General features: G+C 40.2%; 1 protein-coding gene across 3 annotated transcripts in view; it reads left to right on the top strand.

Moving 5' to 3' along the window:
• NEDD4L (NEDD4 like E3 ubiquitin protein ligase) overlaps positions 1 to 22,996 on the top strand; it is a 183,638-nt gene that overhangs the window by 63,461 nt on the left and 97,181 nt on the right. For all 3 annotated transcript variants that reach the window (XM_053448183.1, XM_053448182.1, XM_053448181.1), the window contains exon 2: positions 6,699 to 6,772. In XM_053448183.1, the coding sequence (XP_053304158.1) occupies positions 6,699 to 6,772 (74 nt within the window). The remainder of the gene's footprint in view (positions 1 to 6,698; positions 6,773 to 22,996) is intronic.

Below are 22,996 nucleotides of genomic sequence, written 5' to 3'. Positions count from 1 at the left end.
ATATGAAAAAATAGTTTACATTAATATTTACTAAAAAAAACTTTTTTCCTATAAGGTATAGGCCTTTCCCCCCCCCTAAATTAATATTCAGATTTTGCGGGGTTGTCTTATAATCGAGCAGATATAGTACTATGCATGAATGTATTAGAATACGGTTTATAGTAATTCGGAAAATTCAAAACAAGCAAAACAAAAGAACATAATTGCACCCCTAGCGCTCAAAGGGTTAATTTAGTTGTTGATATAGCCGTGATAATGCTACGTGCTCAGAAACCATCTACGGTCTGTTTACCTGGGAGGACGTCGCCTGCCTATTAGCCACGCCAGGTCATATTTGCTTTTTTATTACAGTAGTTGAGCCGCATTCCATGTTGCGTAACTTATTATTTTGTGCCGAAATACAACCTTAAAACGTTCCGCCCAACAACATTTCTTCATGGATGCCAGTCCTGTGCTTCATCTAAGCGTGGTATTAAGACATTCGAAGAAAAATACATTTCTGCGGGTTCTGTTGCTTACCATGTAAGCAAATTTAGAAGTTGTATTAGCCCATTAAGCTCAGGCTGGTGGGAGGCAGTGACCTGTGGTTTATCATAATGTCAGTCAATACATCCATCGCTTGCCATAGAGAGGGGCCCCTAAACTCGTGTCCCCCTTTAAAATGAATAAATACAAATAGTCCCTGTAATTGTACTTCACTTTTCTGGCAAGCATTTTTTTCCTCCTTTTTGTTTTGGTCCTTTGCTTTATTTTTTGTAAATATTTTAATTTTTTTATTGTCCACAATTAAGGACGCGACTGTCTCCACTTTACGGGCCGCTGAGTTTTCGTCAGCCATACAGTATGGAAGTTTGCCAGCGGAGATTACGTGATAACAGTTTGGTGGAAGTTTGCCAGCACTATGCCGAGATCATTGAGCAATGCGTAACCAAATACATTGTAACAATTTATCTTTCCGACCCCAGCTTTACGATGCGTGGGGGTATATAGTCTCTAACCCTTAGAGCAACACAAGGGTCCCGGGCCTTCAATATGGCTGAAAGGACATCATGGGAGTCCTAATTCATAAACTTGGGCAGCAGATGTTGCCTATTCTGGAAGCCTTCACAAATCTTACGTGTCTGTAAGAAAGTCAGGCTTTTAGGATCCGTCACGACCCAGGGGCAGCCAGTTCGTAAAGTGAAGATGTTGTAGAACCTGAAGGACCATAGATGCCCGTTTCCAGCTAATGATGGTCCTCGAAATATGTTCCTTTTAATGAAAGAGCAGTTTGGAATCTTTTTTGGCATACACCCTAGACCAGACCTGGGCAAAGCACGGCCCGCGGGCCACATCCGGCCCGCTGAATAGCTCGGACCGGCCCGCAAAGAGTGTCCTGGTGACTCACCAATGAGTCCGGTGTCCCCCCCCCGCCCCGGTCACTTACCTTAAACTCCTGTGTTGGAAGCGTTTGTCTCGGGTGCCGGCGCTTTACGCTGGGCGCCGGCATATGACGTCAGACGCCGACGATCAGCAGTGAAGCGCCGGCACCCGAGACAAACGCCTCACGCTTCCAACACAGGAGTTTAAGGTAAGTGACCGGGGCGGGGGGGGGAGATCCTGAGAAGGGGGGGTTAGGGAGTTAGAGGGGAGATACTGAGAAGGGGGGGTTAGGGAGTTAGAGGGGAGATACTGAGAAGGGGGGTTAGGGAGGGAGGTCTTACTGTGTGTGTGTGTCTTACTGTGTGTGTGTGTGTGTGTGTCTTACTGTGTGTGTGTATCTTACTGTGTCTGTGTGTGTCTCACTGTGTCTGTGTGTGTCTTACTGTGTCTGTGTGTGTCTTACTGTGTTTGTGTGTGTCTTACTGTGTCTGTGTGTGTCTGTGTGTGTCTCACTGTGTCTGTGTGTCTTACTGTGTCTGTGTGTGTCTTACTGTGTCTGTGTGTGTCTCACTGTCTGTGTGTGTCTTACTGTGTCTGTGTGTGTCTTACTGTGTCTGTGTGTGTCTCACTGTGTCTGTGTGTGTCTTACTGTGTCTGTGTGTGTCTTACTGTCTGTGTGTGTCTCACTGTGTCTGTGTGTATCTTACTGTGTCTGTGTGTGTCTCACTGTGTCTGTGTGTGTCTTACTGTGTCTGTGTGTGTCTTACTGTGTCTGTGTGTGTCTCACTGTGTCTGTGTGTGTCTTACTGTGTCTGTGTGTGTCTCACTGTCTGTGTGTGTCTTACTGTGTCTGTGTGTGTCTTACTGTGTCTGTGTGTGTCTCACTGTGTCTGTGTGTGTCTTACTGTGTCTGTGTGTGTCTTACTGTGTCTGTGTGTGTCTTACTGCGTGTGTCTTACTGTGTTCATAGCTTATTCAGTTATTGTAATAAATATTTTAGCCCATTTTTTAGCTCAAAATATTTTTTCCTTTTTTTTCTCCTCTAAAATCTAGGTGCGTCTTATCAGCAGGTGCGTCTTATAGAGCGAAAAATACGGTATGCACTCCGAAGCCTTGTTCATTTTGTTCACTTCTGTGCTGTGCTAATAGTTATTCAGGCCTTACTTATTCAAGCACCTCTACCAATGACGTAGGCTTGAATAACTTTATTAAACAGCACATAAGTTAACAAAATGGACAAGGCTTCGGAGTTTGTAGTTTGTAGAGGTCTGGCCCTCTAAAACCATTCCAATTTCTCATGTGGCCCCATGGGAAAATTAATTGCCCACCCCTGCCCTAGACGCTCAAAAGTTAACGTGTTACCATATTTGAAGTTCTCCTCACGATTGTTCAAGTAGAGACTGGTACGTTTGGAATGTTGCGCAACGCAGTAATTGTCTTGGATAAATAAGATGATTGGTAGGGGAAACGGCAAAAGAAATTCTAGAGAATACTACTTTAGAGGCAAATATTGTGAAATCGTATAGTGAATTCACCACCTTTTCCCTGGTGGCGTTTGTAGGACGATGCACATCAGTTTGGTTCTGTTTGTGTCGATATTAGGTGTTGTAGTTGTAGACTTACGGCTATACCCTACGTTGTGCATCTACTTCCCGTACCATAGAAAGCAGCGGAATCATTTCTGACCAAAAACACAATATTTTCAGCTTTCTGTGGTGAAGGACGATGTCAGGATGTTTTAACTTGCTGAGGTGGGGGATAAGAGGAACAGCCTCCCGGCAGAAGTGGTAGAGGCTGATACAGTGAGGGAATTTAAACATGCATGAGGTGGGCATACGGCCCTGAATATAAGAGAAGACCAAGGACCAAATAAGTTTTGAGATCATAATAAGGTTTTGAACAGGACCTAATGGGCAGACCAGATGAGCTGAATAGTTTTGTACCTGCCATTACATTCTGTGTTTCTGGGATGCTATTCTATCTGACAGAGACCTCCGAGGTCCTCAATCTTATGTGTATTTACAGTTTTTGCTACAACTTGTACTAAAGACTTGGTTATTTGGAAATGTGTTATTGAAGCGTATAATATGTCTATTTAAAATTGAAGTTTAGAAATGTATTTATATTTTTTAAGCTGTTCTATCAACCTTATCTGACATTTCTGTGCCATCTATTTTTCAAATGATTGCCCACAGAATTAACGGAGATGTAACGGACTACTTAATACCATAACCTGGCGCAAAGGCTCAAGAATTTCAAAAACACCATATTTTGTGTATGTGTATATATATATATATATATATATATATATATATATATATATATATATATATATATATATCTAAAAATCACATTTTTGAAATGTAAACATAAGAAATGTTTAAGAAAATGCTACTAAAAATGATGTGAAATGCTTTTTCTTTTCCACCTGGACATCTACAGTAAACGAGCAGATGGGTCAACCCTGCCATTGATTTAATTCTAAAGTTTCCAGCGATGCCGTAAATAGGCAGATGTGTCTTGTGACGGCGGCATGACTCGGAACGCAAAAAAAGAACGCATCCTTGGCTTTTAACAAAGGCGATTTTATAAACACGTCGCAGAATTAACACTATGCAGTCCCAACATGACAGCGTTCGGGATCGTTTAATAAACCGATGTATTGCTGCAGGTTTACTGTTAACAGTTTGCGGTTTTATGACTTTTGGAAACGGTTGAAACATTTTCCCTCTTCTCTCCATGTTTGTCTTACCTGAAATGAACTCTCTCCGGTTATCTCGATCACATGATCCATATTTATTTTTTTAACTCAATATGGGTTTTTTTTATTATTTTTTTTGACGCCTAGAATTTTATTGCTTCCTGATTGTTATGTTTTACGAGTACGTTTTTCTTTTCAAGATGTATGACTTTTTCCAAAAGTATATAAAATATTTGTAATGTTGTTTACAGATTAAAATAGGCAACATATGTATTAAAACGTTGTATATACTTACTTAGTACAAACAGACATACTTAGTGCGTTATAGTTTGCAGTATAATAAAGGGAACATACAATAAGGGGGGTCGTATAATAACAGTAGTCAGATAGATCTTATGAATGGATACAATAGGTATGGAGGTAAGGAGGCCCTGCCCTGAAGAGCTTGCAGTCTGTATGTATACTCAGGGCCGGCCTTAGGGGTGTGCGGGCGCCTGCACGGGACTTAAATTAAAACATCGGGGGGTTTTTTTTGGGGGGGGGGTTTAAACTTTATTTAACATCCTTCATGTTAAAGGAGTTAATTATTTAAGGCTGACTCACATTCCACAAATCTCGGCTTCCATGAGTGGAACTTTAAATCAAATATCTCCAGAAAAAAAGGCAGCTAAAAAGCACAAGATATAAGGTAGATTTAACCCCTTCACGTCCGGTGACGTACCAGGTACGTCATGGCCAAAATTCTATGTTTGAAAACTGTAATGCGCATTTTTAGATATTTTTCATACTAAATGATGGTTTGTGTGTGTGTGTGTGTGTATGTATGTATGTATGTATGTATGTGTATATATATGTGTGTGTGTGTGTATATGTATATATATATATATATATATATATATATATATTTATATATTAAAAAAACAAAACAAAAAACCCTTGTCCTGAAGGGGGTTTATAAATTAATTTAGTTAGGACTTAAAGCTGTGATGGCAGCAGTTCCCCTTAAATCTTGCGCGACATGACCCGTCGTAAAGATGTTTTTGTTGAGACCAGTTGCTCGTGTCATACACCTTCCATGTTCTGCTCGCTATTGAACAAGACAGTAAATTGAAATGTGAGTTTTCCATAGAGTTACGGTAGCAAAATACCACGTGAATTGTTCCATTTACATCATATAATATATGTGAATGCTGGCTAACAATGTGACTATTCTTCAACTCGGCCATAGTTACAGAAAGATGATAAAGCCAAGGTCTCAACTTACTGCCGAGCACCTTCGGTGTTTTATTATTATTATTATTATCTTTTATTTATATAGCAGCGCTCCTGACAGTCCATACATTCAAAGGGTCTGACAAAACTAGAACTGACGGACCGAGATAAACCGATACATTAGGGAAAGGGAATAGAGGCTTACAATCATCACAGTAAATATGTATTTCGTTGATTTTATGTCATCGTTTGTTAATGGACCAAACTGGCCCATTGTGCAGCAGGGCTTCAGGACAAGAGGGCGATCTGCCTCCCGGTTTTTTAGTAGAGGGGACCGCCTGGATATGTCGCTGCCTTGTTGCCTGTTGGGGCATAGTTAGTTCTGTCTTACGATAACGTCAGGCCTCATGAAAAAGGATGAATTATTAGCACAAATTTATATATACATTTTTTGATAAACTCAATCTTGTTCCCGTACACATTATTGTGAGTTTTGGGGCTGTGGAGCACTGATATCCTCATACTCGGCAAACCAGAGGAACGAAGAGGGACACAGGGATTTGGCATCCAAAGAAGGTCTGGCCCTTCGTCGCATGGGGACCTTACAGCAGTGCGGGTCATGCCTCAACTCCCATTACCCATAGCCGCCTCCCGCTGCTTCCTAACTATACCCTTCAGTCAAATGTTTTCTGTTGCGGGTTCCAAGAACATTCCATGTGTGTTCCGAGATACCTAAAAGAAGAACATTCCTCGCATTTTTCTGGCTGTAGTTTGTCACATGGCGCTGTGCCCCGAGCATATAGAAGTAATGAGTACCTTTCTCTGTATTTCATACCTGGCCTCAGGACAGGACGTGTCGGTTTATACTACACGTAAACGGGGGGTACAACAAAACCAAAAAAAACCTTTTTTGTGGCCATCCAAATGTGCAGGGCGTGCGTCGCCCGAAAGAGTTTGTTGTATCTGATCAACACCTTTTAAATATGTTGCTTTACAAGCTGTGCGAATGGACCCCCAAAAACAAATATATTATGTACTCTATTTCCAAATGTTAATGATCCTAGAAATGACTCCCATCAGCTTTCTAGCTTGTTTCAATCAAAAAATTTTATTTTAACGCATTAGTCATTCTGGATCTTTGGGGTTCTTTGTGTTCTAAAAATAAAATATATTTTTGTAAATATAAATTCTTGAACATTCAGATGTAACTGAGAACTGAGAAGCCTGTATGTCGTATATAGCGTTTCCTTTAACAAATTTCCTCATGGGCCACATAGCCGAAGGTAGTTATTTATTTGAAAAAACTAAAAATGTTGGCTTTTTAGCCCTCGATGTTTTATGTTAAGGTATGATGTGTGTTTTTGACTCAAAAAATATATTTTTTAGCACCATCTATAACTATTATTATTGTTGTTGTTTACAGGAAGAATCCCGGCTCCTAAGAGTAAAGATCATCTCCGGTATTGACTTGGCAAAGAAGGATGTCTTCGGAGCCAGGTACGTTTTGGCTCGTCCTCTGGATTTGGACATTTGCAATTTTATTTTTTGGGGTATCTAGTGAATGTTGAAATAGTTAGGGTTCCAACAAAGGCAGCTTCGCTTTGAAGATTATATTAATGACTTTTTATCCATCCCCAAGGATCGAGTAGTTCATAACCTCCATGGTGGATCTTCCCCAGAGTCCCAGAGTCATTCTGAAATCCAGAAAGTTTCCAACATGTCTCCATCTCTGGCTATAATTAAAATACGAAGAAGAGTCTTCATACTTTTTGGGTTTTCCACCTCTCCGTTGAGGATGCGGAAAAGTACAGCTGAAAACACCTTGTGTTTGACACACCGCGAGTAGGCTACACCCCAACGGTGTCCCATTTCGGCCTTCTAGAAGTTGGAAGGTTCTCAAAATCCAATTCATGCCCTTGAATGAAAAGATATCTGTCTCGCAGACACACGTTGAGCAGTCACGCTATATGTTGCTCTTTACATCGGAGTCAGAACGTGTTCCAAACCGCATTATCCCTTTCCATGATTCAATTTACCTCGTCTCCGAGAGGAATTTGTTTTTCAATAAAACAATAGCAAATCCTACAAAGTAAAGATTAGATAACGGCGATAGAATTAGATCTTATCGTACCTCCCACGCAATACAATGATTAGAGCGTGAGGGTTAATCGATGGACGAATTCTACCCTTACAAAGATGTTGTGATTATGGAATTATGAAACTACAAGATTGTCCGATCCATTATATACTTGATTTTTAGTGGTAAACACATCAATTTTGCAGCGTTTCATGTGTAACTTTCACGTGTTGGAAACCTACTTTATGAGTATGGCGCATGAGCAGCCTTCTTAACTTCCCTTTCTGCGTGATTATTCCTCCCCATGAAATTAGCGTTCCCCTGTTTTTAAGTAGTTGATTGCTTTTTAAGGGTGGGTGAGGAGGGGGGGATTGATTAGATATGCTAGTTTTGCTATTTATGAGTTAGAGAAAAGTGAAGAGCGAAACGCGTTAAGTCTTCAAGAGATAGACGTTTGCTGTGAATTCTCCAGCACAGAATAAATATAGATTTATGCCTCCGAAAAATACTTTACAGATTGAAAAGCAACTCGGGAGTGCCTCTCTTTTGTTCTTTGTTGAATATTGATTATGTTGAACTGGTGAAGTGAGATAGAGAGAGGATTTTATCCTCTATGCTTGGTGTGAGTAGACAATACAGATTGAGGGACTTTAGGCTTCCAGGCTGGTTTCAAACTGAACATTTTCTTCTTCTGAGCTGGTGTACTTCAAAGAAACTATTATTATTAGTAGTAGTACTATGATTATTATTATTATTTATTATTATCAGTACTATTATTATCATTATTATTATCATCAGTACTATTATTACTACTACCGGTATTTGAAGTAGCAGTAGTATTATTATTATTATTAGTAGTACTATTATTAATATCAGTGCTATTATTATTATTAGCAGTAGTAGTAGTAGTATTATTAATATCAGTATTATTAGTAGCAGTAGTAGTAGTAGTAATATTATTATTATTAGTGGTGGTGTTGTTAATTTGATTACTTTTGCCCAATTATCGATTCCCCATCCAACAGCCTCCGTTTGACCTCCATCGTTTTATTTGTGAAACCATCCGCATGTCATTTAAGCCGTTCCCCCTTTACGTTTGGTGGCATATCGGTCTGCTTAGTTGGCTAGTATGCCATTAACATGGAAGGGTTAATTGCCTGGCGACTATATGTGTGCTCGGAATACCCTATGGAATTCTATGGCTTCCATTGCATCTTCCAACAACGTCCAGCTTCATCCATAGCCCATCTGTAAATTGAGGTTAAATTGTACATTAGACGCATGTTTGTGATACCGTTTATTGAGCTTTATTTATCCGAGGGTCCTATATGAGTGACGCTCAGCTGATGTGCTGAGTGAACGTTTTTACGTTTAGTGAGTACAGGGAATTAAACCAAGCGTGTTTCTGCAGCTGCCAATGCAAATATTAATAGCGGCACTAAACAAAATACAGTCCTAGAGGAATACCATATCCATTTAATTATACATGGTTATTAATTAGATTCATCTAATTAGAGTCAGGAAAACCTGAGGCTTTTAACGTTACCCCAAAGCACGGCATGGCAAATAAAGGGTTTTCTATAACAGCAGTAATAAGGACTTAGGAAATATCCTTCGAAATGAATTGTAATTTATCTGCACTGCGTAGTTAATAAATTTGTATGTATCTGTGTCTGGTATTCATAGTTTTTGTAAGGAGTCAGAGAGGTGAAGAATAGTCGCGTGTAAATGTTTTATCGATTAGGATGGAAAGCCTAATGGGACATTATAAATATTATTAATAAATGATAATATACATTATTAGACATTAGCGCCCCTGTGAATTATAATAGGCGATTTGTTTTGATCTCTGCAAACCACTAAATTATCCCTGCTTTGGAAATATAACCATGCGTTCCTTTATTTGCTTTATTTTGCCTACGCTCTACCCCATCGGCTCAACCTGCCCATTTTTTTTAAGACTCTGACCTTAACCACTCTGTGGTCCTGTCTCATATTACGCATAGCCCCATATGCCTATCCCAGGTATGTTTAAACCTCTACCACTTTTGCTGGGAGGCTGTTCCACTTATCTTCCACCCTCACAGTAATGTAAACCCCCTAGTGATTTATAAAGTATTTAATAAACCAGTTTAACAGATACTGGGCAGGCCATATTCCAACGAGCTTTTTGAGCATGAAGCAGATCCTCTCTAAATGGTTAATCGACATTGTAGGGAGATTGCCTTCTATCGCCTTGGGACATACAGCTCCACCAAGCAGCCACGCAATTCCTTCTTTCAATAATTGGCTTGTACTGTACAACGGATTTGTAGCCCTTCTCTGGGATGCTATGTGCCGGCACCATGCCACCAATGGTCTAGGATGTATTTACAATGCAGTCTTTATTTCATTTAAAGGTGCTATTCTATAGAGATAAAACATTAATTGTAATTAAAGTCTCCACCTTGGACCCTACACTTTATTTATCTGGTACAGCCGGTTCGGCAAAGACTATCTTTTTTGGTGGAGGGTGGGCTCCTTCCTTGAAGACCATCTTTTGGCTGGCCTTAGTCTTTGGCCTGGGAGGAAAAGAATGGGCCGCATATCCCTCCAGAAGAGGAAGAATGGGGACCTGGTTTCCACTGTGGCCGTTCCGCTTTTTGGGATCGCCTGTCCACTGTTCTTCACACCACGAATGAGAAGTACGAGCACCTCGGGCTTCATGAAAAAGAAGTACTGCAAATAAACCTTCTGGGGAATAATTGTTTTTCCCCAGAAAGTTGAATCACATAAAAATAATAAACGGTTTTAAGAAACTTTTTCAGTTTCTATAGCAACAACCTATCAGTGCCTGGCTTCGTGTCAGATGAGAATTAAGCGTTCCCACCAAAAATACGAACGTGGCAAAATTTTATTTCAATACAGAACAGAAGCTTTGTGACTTATGTGAGAAACTCTATATAATTACCTAACCACATGATGAGTGCGTGGACTTTATTTATTTTTATTTTTTTATAATCCCCTTCGGTAATTCTACGAGGTCATTGGTTGAAGTGTTTTATGGAACTTGAACCCATAACACTTGTGTTTCATGGTAAACGTACAAGTAGAGTTGGTAAACATAAAGTAAATGCACCCCTGCCCAACAAACTACACGTCGGCGAGCACAGGGCATAAATCAAAAATGAGTTTTCCATAAAGGAGCAAATATGATTTTACAAGCAGAAAATCGAAGAGGCAAATAAGGTGAGTCATATTATCCGTATCTCTTTCAAAACCAGCCTAACCAGACCGACGTGGTGTGACTCATTTTATTAGGGCCACGTTAAAATCCCCTGAATTCTAGGATTAAAGGGACAAACCTAGCTTCTCCTTTATAGTACATTTAATGTCTTCTCTGTAAGGCCTGGCGAGCGGAAGGCAGAGGCTAAAACTCCTAAGGGGAAAGGCAAAAAAGCTTTCCGTAAGTTTTGTTTTTGGTGTTAATCTCCATAAAAACTGGAGATATAACTCTACAAGTGCTTCTTAACAGACATTATATTGGATAAAGACCAGAAAGAGAATCCAAATATACCTTGGTCCCTTATCCAAAAACCGTCCATTGGGAGTCTTCGCCTCCATCTGTGTGGGGTAAATAGATCAGTGGGAACAAGAAATATTCTTTATGTACGTTGAGCCAATCCAAGTTTTATTTTGTGAAGTTAAGAAGTCAAAGCTCGCAGTTCATATATGTTTACATATATATTGATTGGCGTGCCAGCATCACAGCACGTCCACAACGTTATCATCATGGGTGACCGATCAGCAAAGCTCGCGTTGGTACTTCATTATAACCCTCAATGATTTAGAATTAATGTTCAGAATCTCGAACATTCCATACAATTTATTTGTAACGGGACTTTCTTTGGATAATTAAGAGGAGATGTTCCTGTTTATGACTTTAAATGCGTTTAAATTCTTGCTTTGTTTTGGAAATTGGGGTATTTTATCACAGTTCATTGCCATATGGATGCAGTTGGGTAGAAGGGCTTTACCAAGGCATTTCATGTAACTTTATGACCTGTTACGAGACATTTAACTTATGGAGTAAGGCATTTAGATGAATATATTTACAGAATTTGCTCTCTAATCCATTTCATCTTATGACCTGTGATACCCAGGCAGCGTTGCGTTTTAAGTGTGTATGTGTAAGACACGCACCTCCTGAATGTAAATGAGCTCCAAACTACCCGGTATCTGTACCGGGGAGCCTAGCACTCAACGCTGCAGGGTCATGCCGAGCGTGTGGCTCCAAACCCTTTGCCCCCAGGATCCTGGAATTAAATGTTGGCCGGTATGTCTTTCCTCATTAGTTACCCCCACTTCTTCCCCGCAACCTCAAACCGCTTCACGTGCTCCGGCACGGGCTCAAAATTCTTTGATGGATATAAGGATATTCCGGATTTGACTCCTGGTTTTGTAATATAATTATAAATAGAGACTGGGAGAGATGAAATTAAGATGCGTTCAACCCAACCAACCGAGCAGTTTATTCATTATGCTTTGGCATTTCGTTTGCAGAGCCCTTCGATGTGTTGCACAGATTTTGGCCCTCAAGAGGTTAAAGTGAATGCCATTCCTTGGCTCTAATTAAAGCCCCTCTGTAGTGAAGGGCCGTGGTGTATGGGGTGCCGCTGTGCGGCAGCCATATCCTTCTTATTTTCCTTGCCGTCCACGCAATCTGTCGCTTCTGCTCTGCTGAGCCTCTGCACGGCAATGCTGATGTCTAATTTACACTAATTAGATAAGGGGTAGGCAAGGAGCAGCTCCACGGCTGTTAATTAACTACAACCCCTGTAATCCGAATCCAGCCAGTGAGGAATCACAGGGTACTTGACCCAAGTTAAAATTTGGCACGTGGGGCTCCTTATTCCGAATTCCGCTGGAATTGCTACCGTAGGTTTTCATGAATTCATTTCTAAAATGACTAGTCTGCTTCGCTCCTTTTCTTTACCGTGCTTTGATTTTCAGATTGTGCGGAGATGCGCTTGGATTTTAATGAGGGCAAATGAAAACCTTCTTGCCCAAGACTTCAGAGCCTTCTTCCCTCGTATGTTGTCATACTATATACATTGTGGTAAAGAAACTAGTAATTATTTTTGGTTTTATAATCCCCCCCCCATGTTCTCCTTGTCAAACAAACATCCTGACTTCATATTGTACTGCCTGTGATAAACAATAGAATGACTCAGTCTCAATGACCCAGAAAGAGGCTCTGACTAGCGGAACCTGTCACTGCTCGTGATGCTCGGCGCCTGTTTTATTTAAGAATGACTGTATTTGTAGTTCCGCAACAGCTGGAGCGCTGCTTATGGACAAACTCTGCCCACATGAAACCATACCTGGGAACTTCCCAAGGCAGATTTACCTGGAGCTCTCCCTCTCCTGGGGGAGTGGCTTCATGAGGGCGTGTGGCCATGCACTCCAATAGCAGGGCTAGCACTGTATGGAGGTGGGGCTAGCTGTACATAAAGGCATGGCTAGCCCTAAACAGTCTTCGGCCGAGAGGAAAGTGGGTGAGGATGGCTAAACACCTCTCCCCATTCCCGGTTATCGGAGACCCAGGGAAAGCGCTTTTCACCCCGAGACTCTGTGTCAAACCTTGAGGTCTGACTATAACCCATGTACTGTTCCCCATTACCCCCTGTAGTTTAGCTGCGAACTGTACTTGCTAACCTGAGATGTTACCTTTCTTGTGTAAAAATGCACCTAGAACACCACAGCAGTCGAAAGTGATTATAAATTCACACGACTTGGATAAAAAATAAGAGACTTGTGTCTTTCTGTCTTATCATCATTACCGACGCGTGATAGAGCAGCCACCAAGTAGAACTGTCAGTTCTGAGCAATTGCTGCGCACAGTAATAAACTGAGATTACTCGGATCCCAATTCCGGAGTTCACTGGGTTGCTTTGGGTAAAAACAAATCTTGCTGAGAGTGACAATAGCTAGGATCATAAATACCGTGTTATGTACTGAGCCATGTCTGTTTTCTATTAATATGTCTCATTCGCTCTGGCCAAACAGAATGTCAAGCCTCTAGAATCTGTGTTAAAGGGACACTCCAGCCATCATATGCACTTTAACGCATATGATAGCTGAGGGGTCTCTGAGTATACTTTGTGCCCCCCCTTCTGCAGAATCCCCCAATATTTGCCCCTTTACCATGCTCTCAGCTAGTTTCCATCCTCGCATTTACCAAAGGCTGCTACCCTTCTTGGCTTCTGTGATGTGTAAATATCTCTAAAATAATTACGCTGATTTAAAAACAGGACTCCAAACTGGACATAATCTGATTCCCTGTTACCTACCAGTTAGAAATACAGTATGTGGATGACGTTCGTGTTTTGTTTGCCTCTGAGCTACAGAGACATTTTACAGTCTATAGCACGTGGGATGAAAGGCGCCACAATGGACATTTACAAGCTTCTGATGAACCTTTAACAATCCTTGCTCGGGAAACATTTCATGCTTTAATGTAAGAATATTGTGATCTAATAAGCAGTGCATTACAGTAATAGCTTGATATGTTGGAATGTAGCTTATATGTCCCTGTCTTTGTATTAGTATTTTAGCTGCTGTGGACTGAAATAATATAAGCATTTCTTGTACTTCCTCATAATTACACTAGGTGGCGGCATAACATGTCAGACATAGGACATTCACCTTTATAGCGGTTAGGGCATTTCCGCGTATTTAGTAAAACTACTTTTAGCTTAATAAATTGCTAATTTAATAAATTAGAAACTACACAGTACATATATCTGTTTTTGTAGATATTTTGTTTTTACCTAGTTTCAATGAATAAACAAAGATTAATCTATTTCGGCTCTGGGTTCAATCTATGAACTTTATATTATATTTTACCTCTGTTATCCCTTGTTATACCATCCTGTGTATTAATTGGAAGCTTTACGATCCTTTTCTTGGCTGAGATTGCGGTCATTTTCAATTCTTTAATATCCATTCAACACTCGGATGAGTTTTAATACCCTTGTTCTCATTAGAAGTACCTGAACACCTGCGTTGATGGCGTTTTCCCCAGGCTTGTTAATGTCTTTATCGGCTAAGACGGGTACATCCACGCCAGTTGATCCTGCCAGATGTCTGGTGTGATTTACATCTCTGTGTATTTAACAATACCAACCCATGAATCATTTATAACGTTATATATTAGCCTTGTGAAAACTGCAATAGTCTTGTTCCCTTGTTCTGTGTTTCCTTTTTTATTACACATATGCTTATACATTACATAAAATCGTTGCATTGTATTATTCTCACTCCATCTGTGATATCCTCAGAATATCCATTTAATGCCCCTTGTATTGTAAGATCTAATGACTCGAGCCACAAGGCTTATATAAGTTATTGTCTGTACACCATCCATGCTGTCCTCACTGCTGTCTTATCCCGGTGTTCTGTGTCTTAAAAGTGTCCAGCGTTTCTGCATACAATGAAAGTTGTGCTGACTCTGATCAGTCCTCCATAATGTAATTGTGCCCTTTGGGAAGATCACTCTTGTAACTGGTCCATTAAACAGAGGCACAGTGGGGGGCATGATCCGCCAAGAGGGCAATTGTTCTGTGTTTTGTGTCAGAGGGACTACTGTCCCCCTACATCTGCTGCCCTAGGCCTAGTCATAGGCACAACATTGTGTACAGCCCATTGTACACTTACAGATTCTGCTGGAGGTACATAAATGTAAAACATTTTGCTATCCTACTGCCAAAGGCTAGATTAAGATGATTTTGGGCCCTGCAGATGGTTTGGGTTCCTTTGTCTTACAGTACGTTTTGATCTTCATAACATTAATGAACAAACACAATCTTAACTAATAACACACAAATTATTGCATCGTTCTTGTCCATATTGAATACATCATCCAAACGTTCATAGTGTGGGTTGGAAAAGTATGTGAACCACTAGGCTAATCACTTCAACAAAAGCTAATTGGAGTCAGGAGTTAGCAAACCTGAAGTCCAATCAATGAAACAGGATCGGAAGTGTGTGTTAGAGCAACTTTGACATTAAAATAACACTCAAAATTTTAAAATTGCTATTCTCAAGACGCATCTGCGGATGTGAACCATGCCTCCCAAAAAACAAGATCTCGGAGGACCTACAATTAAGAATGATTGGCATGAAGGTGGAAAGAGTAACCTCAAAGAGTTGACATATTCATCAGTAAACAGACAAACTGGAGACAATTTAGTACTGTGGCTACTCTCTCTAGAAGTGGAAAATCAGCCAAGATGACTCCAAGGGCACTATGCAGAATGCTCAATGAGGTAAAAAAGAACCATAGAGTATCAACTAAAGGCTTGAATGAATCATCTGAACTGGTTAACATCTATGTTCATGAGTCTACCATCTGCAAAACATTGAACAGGCATGGAGTCCAAGACAGGACACCACAGAGGAACCCAGTGCTCTCCATATATACAGTATATACATATGTATACATACATACACCCTACTTGCCGCATCCTCCACTTCCCTCCTCTATGTTTCTTGTGGCCTGCTGCTCCCCTCACTAAGCGTCGTGCGGCAATCATCCTCCCTCACGGACACTGCGGGAAGTGATTGCCGCACGTTGCGGGACCCGGTCTGTTCGTCATTTCATTGAACAGATAGGGACCCATCGGAACGTCTGGGCCCTGGAGCAATTGCTCTGTGTGCTCCCCCCTGTTAATTCAGCCCTAATACTGCCCCTTGGTAAAAATCTCCTACAGAAAACATAAAGATGACCTTTGAGCTTTGCCCTGTCATAATGCAGTTTGATGTAGTTGTAGAATATCATTATTATTATCCCGTGAGAGACAATGAGCAAATTGTGTTAAGATGATACCTTAATCATGGATCAATGATGGATTTGCGTGTCCCTCCGACGTCACTGCGTGATCTCAGATTAGGTGAGTAATGTGTTGCTGTGACCAAATATAACTGTAAATATATGAGCAATGCAGTTTCAATTCAATATTGTGCCTGAAAGAAGGTCTAAGTAGTCTTAAAATCTTGCAATCTAATGCAATATCGTCTTTACTAGATTTACTCATTTTCTTTGCACAGTCCCATTTATCGAAGATACCACCATATACTGAATACAAAGAAACCTTAAAAAAAAAAAAAAAAAAAATTAAAACTGGACAGCGACGTCATTTTTCTAACAAGATGGAAAATCTTTTCCCAAATGGCCTCATTATAATGAGAATTGAAAAGGGAAAGGCTCCTTTGTTAATGAATTATTTAGCCGTAGATCCTCTTCCAAACCATAACATTGGATTAGTCTGGGGTTATGCATATAAATGCTATATGACGCCCTCTAGTGGGAGATCATGCTAACTGCCAGGTTCCCTCATTTTTTCCCATGCGTGCGCGCGCTCCCTCTCCTCTCTCCCTCTCCTCTCTCTCTGTCCCCTCTCTCTCCCCTCGCTTTTTTCACGTTTATTGTTTTTACTTATTTTAATGTAATATAGAAATAGCCTGAAAACTCTCCCTTTGCTGTACACTGATATGCTAATGGGATTTAGCATTTTTAATGTTATTTGCTTTTATTTAAATAGAGAGTCATTTCCACAACGTGTCTTTACAGCCCTTGCGTTCAAAGAGCCTGACAAAACTAGAACTAGACTAAGACAAACTGATGTTCGCAAGTTTAAAATATAGAGATATAAAAAATATATTGGTCAACCTGTTTGGGGTAATGTTTATTGATTCCAGAACGGAGAGATTTACAGTTATAAATCTCAGTTATAAATCTATGTTTATAGAAAAAACATGCAATGATATACGCAAAATATCGAACACCATTTTTATATTGGTGCCAATAGCTTTATTATCTTAATTAACTTTCATTTATTCCCATGCAAACTGCGCCCTCTGTAGACTACTTGATGATATAGCAGCTGGTGTCACCGCATCTCACCGGGTCAGCCTGTGAAAAATATAAAATAAATGGGTCATATTATTATTTATTGTTTTAAATAGCTTCATCATATTCTACGGCGCTGTACAATGGATAAACAGGAGAAAACAGGAAATATTTAACATAACTTTTCGACTTACAAACAAGCTCACAAATATTATTCTATTATTATTTTGTGAGGAACTCTAAAATACAATGCTAGAAACAAAGCTATTTTTTCCCTTTAATTGCAAAAGAGTAATTTACTGGCAATATAACTTTAGTTTTAAAGTCGTCAATCCTCTTTTTTTGTATGTTCCTTTTTACATTTTAATTGAATAAAGTGCCTTCGTCCCTGATCCTATAACCGCTCAATTGTTGTAACCTACGTCAGTGGCGATAGTGTCGTCATCGTGTTTTGTATGGAAAATATATAAATAAAAGGATAAAAAAAAAATTAGAATTCTGCTACTTGTTCTTGTATGAATAAGCAGATAACCTTGGGTGAATCTTTTCAACGATGGATGTTTCTTGCGATCTAATGGGGGTTTGCAGTCCTTTAACAAGCGTACATAGCTGACACTTATGATTAAATTGTGAATGTGGCCTCTAAACTGGGGAATGATGCGCTAAATTCTGCTTTGTGGCCCTTCCATGATTGTAAAGGTGCTGTCAGAAATACTCTGATATTAACATATTTATAACTAAATGCAGCAATAGAAGTAACTGCTAAACCATGTAAAACTTTTCTTTGCACACACGGATTTACAGGGAGATCTTATTTGTCATGTGATACAGAAGCAGCCAACGTTGATTGGTAGTTAGCTGTAGAAAATATCCCCGCTGGTGTTTATATGCTTAAATCTTTAGATGAAAGCATAAATGGCAGGTCAACTATGGATTACTTGCTAGATGCTAGAAAGTTCATTGCTTTGCCTTAGTAGACCAAAGCAGTACAAAGCAAGCACTCCTGTTAAGGGACTACAGAGACCCAGAAGTTTGTCCAGTAAAGGGAGAATTGTCAGGAGACTTTGGAGAAATCTCGCTGGCTTGACCTTTTGGACCTTGGTAATATGTAGTGAAGTCAGGAAGCTGAAATACAATCGTACCATTTTGTGTATAGACCCTGGTACATTAGTTTAAGTCTGAATGAATTTAGAATCTTGGAAGAGAATACTTGGGTGCGAGGCATTGTCTGGGATTGTGTCAGACCCGTTGAAAGTATGGATCAAGGCATGGAGCAACTAGTATAGTCTTTCAAGTGAAAGTTGAGGCAGGCATCAGTTGGATGACAGTCTTGACTCGGTGTTAGGTAGAGTCGTGACATGATGGACATCAGGACGATGGCTAGAAGTCCCTCTGTCAAAACATTTTTGACCACAATGCAGCTGCTGGAATCTGGAAATGCAGTTTGCTGTTATGTGTTATGTCCTTGAATTAAGATTCCTGCTTGTACAAATTGGTACCCCCATTGCTACCAGTGCAAGAAAGGACCGTTTCAGTTCTCTCTGTGCAGCAATAGTGATAAGGTTTTCTGCTGTACTCTTTTAGTTCGGTTCTTGACTCTAGAAGAGCAAATATTTGGTCGACAACCAACTTTCAAGTTGAAAGTAAACTATATGAACGTTCAGTATTAACTCTGTGTTAGGTGCTTGTTGTTGGCGCAAAGCTGATTTTCTAGGGTCATGTAATTATTACTCCTCTGAGTAATATCAACAAAAATAGATAGATCGTGGCATTCTCTGAATTCCAAATCGACAGGTAAAGCATACGGCCTGCGAGGGGGGCTTTTTTTGTGTTTTCCTGGGCACCATCTTCCAATTTTGGCCCTAGTCTTTGACATGGAAAGGGTTAATCCTTTTGGATGAAAATATGACAGTGAAAAGTCAACACGAATAATATTGGTCTCCTGTGCCCCTTCAAAATGGGTGGCATGACTAACCATAGAGCACCCAAGCGTTTCACAGTAAAGGTAGATACATACTACACCAAATTATGCCACCGAAATGGAAAAAGATAGATCCTGGATATGGATACAAAATCATAACGTACCATCTGGCTCCCTTACACTTGCCAGATGAGCTTGTCCGCTCTTCTCCACTTAACATACTTATTAATGAGAGAAAATGCTCTTCATGACATCGGCATTTCATGCTTGAGGTCACTCATAGATAGAAATATGTGTGTGTGTGTATATAATATAACATAAATAACATATACCGGTATGTAAAAATTTTCATTAACCTGATCAAAGCAATAACAAAATGCAATCAGTACCTAATACTACATTGGGCTGACTTGTCATTCATGTCCAGTGGGGGGACTGGCGCGGAAATGCCAGATTTCAGCCGGACCCCGTGGACGGTACATCTGCTCACCAGACTGAATGATTGCAGGGGCTCTTCAGCTCTAGTTTCCGCTAACCCTCAACCTGGCAATATATAACTATATACAATATATATATTGATAAAAAAATAAAACCGAACTTAAATCTGCACTTGGGACAGGGTAAAGATGAAAAAATTGGCATTAATAAAAGTTGTAGAACTGGAGATCAAGACAGAGAACACCTGGGAGCATTGGTAGTCTCTTATAAACATTCAATCTTCAGGTCATGCTGATCTAGGGAGAACCTTTAGTGATACCAACAGTTGCAAGCACAATATTTTTACCCAAATTACACTAAATATACACCCCATGCGTAACCATTATCCATCCAATACACATAATGTAAGCTTTTTCCTACCTGATAAATTGGGGTCTGCTCACTAACAAAGGTGTTAGTTGACTCTTTAATACACATACAGTACATTTTATATGGTTTCAGCCATTTCTTTGGGACAGGATTAAGTACCTGCGAGACGGGGAAGGCTTGACCCTCTGGTATTAAGGTCAATGGGTTCTTTAAAGTCTGAGATGCTTACAGAGCCTCCAGATTTGGTCTGCCAGAGTTCACCGTGGTTCTACGGTGTCAGGACACTATTTCTGCACTACATGCTATGCTGGTAAGAGCACTGCATGGAACTTAGGACCCTTCAATGTATCATTTATTATATTATTACTCATTTAAAATGCCCTAGCCTATGGCAGATGGCACCCCATTCTTTCCACTTTGGGCACATGTGGTTTTGAATTGATATTTGACACTTGGGGCACAGCCCCCCCCAATAAATACATATATATACTCATACATACAATACTTAGGCAGGTGTGAAAAAATGTTGTAAAGTACTAGAAATGCTAACAGTTAATTTGTTAAATGATAAAAAATATGAGTGAACATCCGAAAAATGTAAATCAAATCAAAATTTAGTGTGGTGCCTTTGCATTTAAAACCGCATCAATTCACTTGCACAAAGTCAGGGATTTTGTAGGCATCTAGGTGTATGATCAAAGAATTATACCGGACAGGTGCTAATGATCATCAATTTAATATGTAGGTTGAAACACAATGATTAACTATAACAGAAACAGCTGTGTTGGAGGAATAAAACTGAGTGAGGAAAAGCCAAACTCGCTAACTAACTGAGCACAGCAACAAGACACATGGTAGTTATACTGCACCGGCAAGGTTTCCCCCAAATTTCAATGCAATCGTGTTTCCAGACATTCTGTCTAAGCTCTTTTGAAGAAGCACAAGGGAACAGGCAATACTGAGGACCTTAGACACAGTGGTTGGCCATGAAAACGTAGTGTAGCAGTGGCATCACCTCATCTTTAATGGACCCTGGTATACCCATCTACTGTCCTGAGAAGTCTGGTCAAAAGTGGTCTTCATGGAAGACCTGCGGCCAAAAAGCCATACCTCAGACAGGGAAAGAGGCCAAGTGACTCAGCTATTTATACCCCCCCCAGGAACTGGGGTGCAGAAAAATGGCAGCAGGTGCTCTGGAGTCAAAATGTGAAATATTTGGCGGGAGCAGAAGGCAGTTTGTTCCCCTGTAGGGCTTTTGTGTAGCACAAGACTAATGAGTGTTTGGAGGAGACAGTGATGCATGGAGGAGGTTCCTTGCACGTTCGGGGCTGCATTTCTGCAAATCAGCAGGACTTGGACATTTGGTCAGAATTAGTGGTCTCCTCAATGCTGAGAAGTATAGGCAGATACTTATCCATCATGTAATACCATCAGGGAGGCATCTGATTGGCCCCAAATCTCGTTGCAGCACGACAGCCATCCCCAAACATACAGCCAAAGTCATTAGGAAAGATCTTCAGCATAAAGATAAACAAGGAGTCCTGCAAGTGAACATCAAAGAGTTTGTCTGGGAGAAGCAACTGAGGCGCCTCAATCCACAGAAGGACCGTGATTAGTTCTCCAAGATGTTCCCAAGTGGTCACTCCAAATATTGACTCAATTTCTTCTGTTCACTCATTTTGTTAAATTATAAAATTAAACTATTAAGTCTATTTTTGAAAGTATTCTTTTGTGCAGCATTTTTTCACAGTTTTGCACATTGCTGTATTTTTTTTTCCGGTTGCTCTATTTTCTTCTAGCATGTTTCCTATAGAAAGCTCCGAGCCTCACTGACACACTGTATCTCATTCACTGCCTTTTATTCTATCGCTTTGGCATCTTGATAAATTGCTTTCAAAACAAAAAAAGAGCATCAGACAAACACTAATCTGGATGTTTGCGCTCAAACAATACCCGTGCCAGGATTCCGTCTTCAATTTTGTTTAAATAAAAGCCGTGAACTTACTGTAGGGGTCATATTGCTCTTGATTTTCATACAGCTATAACATAAATAAGTTGTTTTTCTATGGTTCAATAGAAGTCATCCAACTATTGTATTATTTAGAATGACTTAGTTGTTTGCTATATTTTGAATGACCCAAAAAAAGGTTAACCCTTTGCTCACTAAGGGTGTTGTATCATTAGGTCCGTTTTTGTTTAAACATGGTTCAATTTTGGTGCTCGCTGCATCCACAAGGATTTCATATTTCTGCCCTAAAGGGGTACATGATATTCAGGGACATTTTTTTCTAGTTTTTTAATAATTAGTTTTTAATGTTTTTTTTACCCCCAATGCTGTTATCATGGAGCAGCACGCCGTAACTATAGATTCCCTTTGAGTGTTTGTTTGATCTCAGTTGTGACTAGTGGGTACTCCCGACAATGTCATAGTGATGTCACTGGGGGGGGGTCTGTGTAACTTTATTGTACTGGAACCACCGGGTCAGTCTTTGTCACCATGGAACAAAGACCAGGTTATCAGTAGACGGTCTAGTGTCCCATGGACCACCATTTCTGAAACACCTTTAAGGTTCTACATTCCTCCTAAATGTTCCTCTTTCAAAGGTACAATCATTCTTTGGGACCAAAATCCCTCTATCCTTTCTTCTCCTGATGTCCCTTTTCTAGGAGCTCATAACGTATGCTGGGAATGAGTGTATCAACATCTGCCCCCTTGCCCTGTCTCTAACCACACCAACTAAAGCAAAAGTGCCCCTCTATGTCCATTTGCATTGTCAATTTTGTCTTGTCTTTTATATATATAACAAGGGAGCTTCTACTTTACTGAGGGGGCGAGAGGCCTAATAATAGGCATATGGCTCTAGAATCTAAGATGAGACCGACAACCGATTAAGGTCTAAATCTTTACATCAGCAAAAACGGGCAACCTAGATGCAATCTGATGTCAAATTCTGTGTTTCTATGTTCTTGGACATCCTGACCGGCCTGCCAGAGCTGTATGGATACTTTATACCAAGACGAAAA

The sequence above is a fragment of the Spea bombifrons genome, chromosome 1 (genome assembly GCF_027358695.1).
Source record: "Spea bombifrons isolate aSpeBom1 chromosome 1, aSpeBom1.2.pri, whole genome shotgun sequence".
Taxonomy (NCBI): Eukaryota; Metazoa; Chordata; class Amphibia; order Anura; family Pelobatidae; genus Spea; species Spea bombifrons.
The sequence above is the reverse complement of the archived record's forward strand: the minus strand, read 5'-3'. Positions and strand labels throughout refer to the sequence as shown.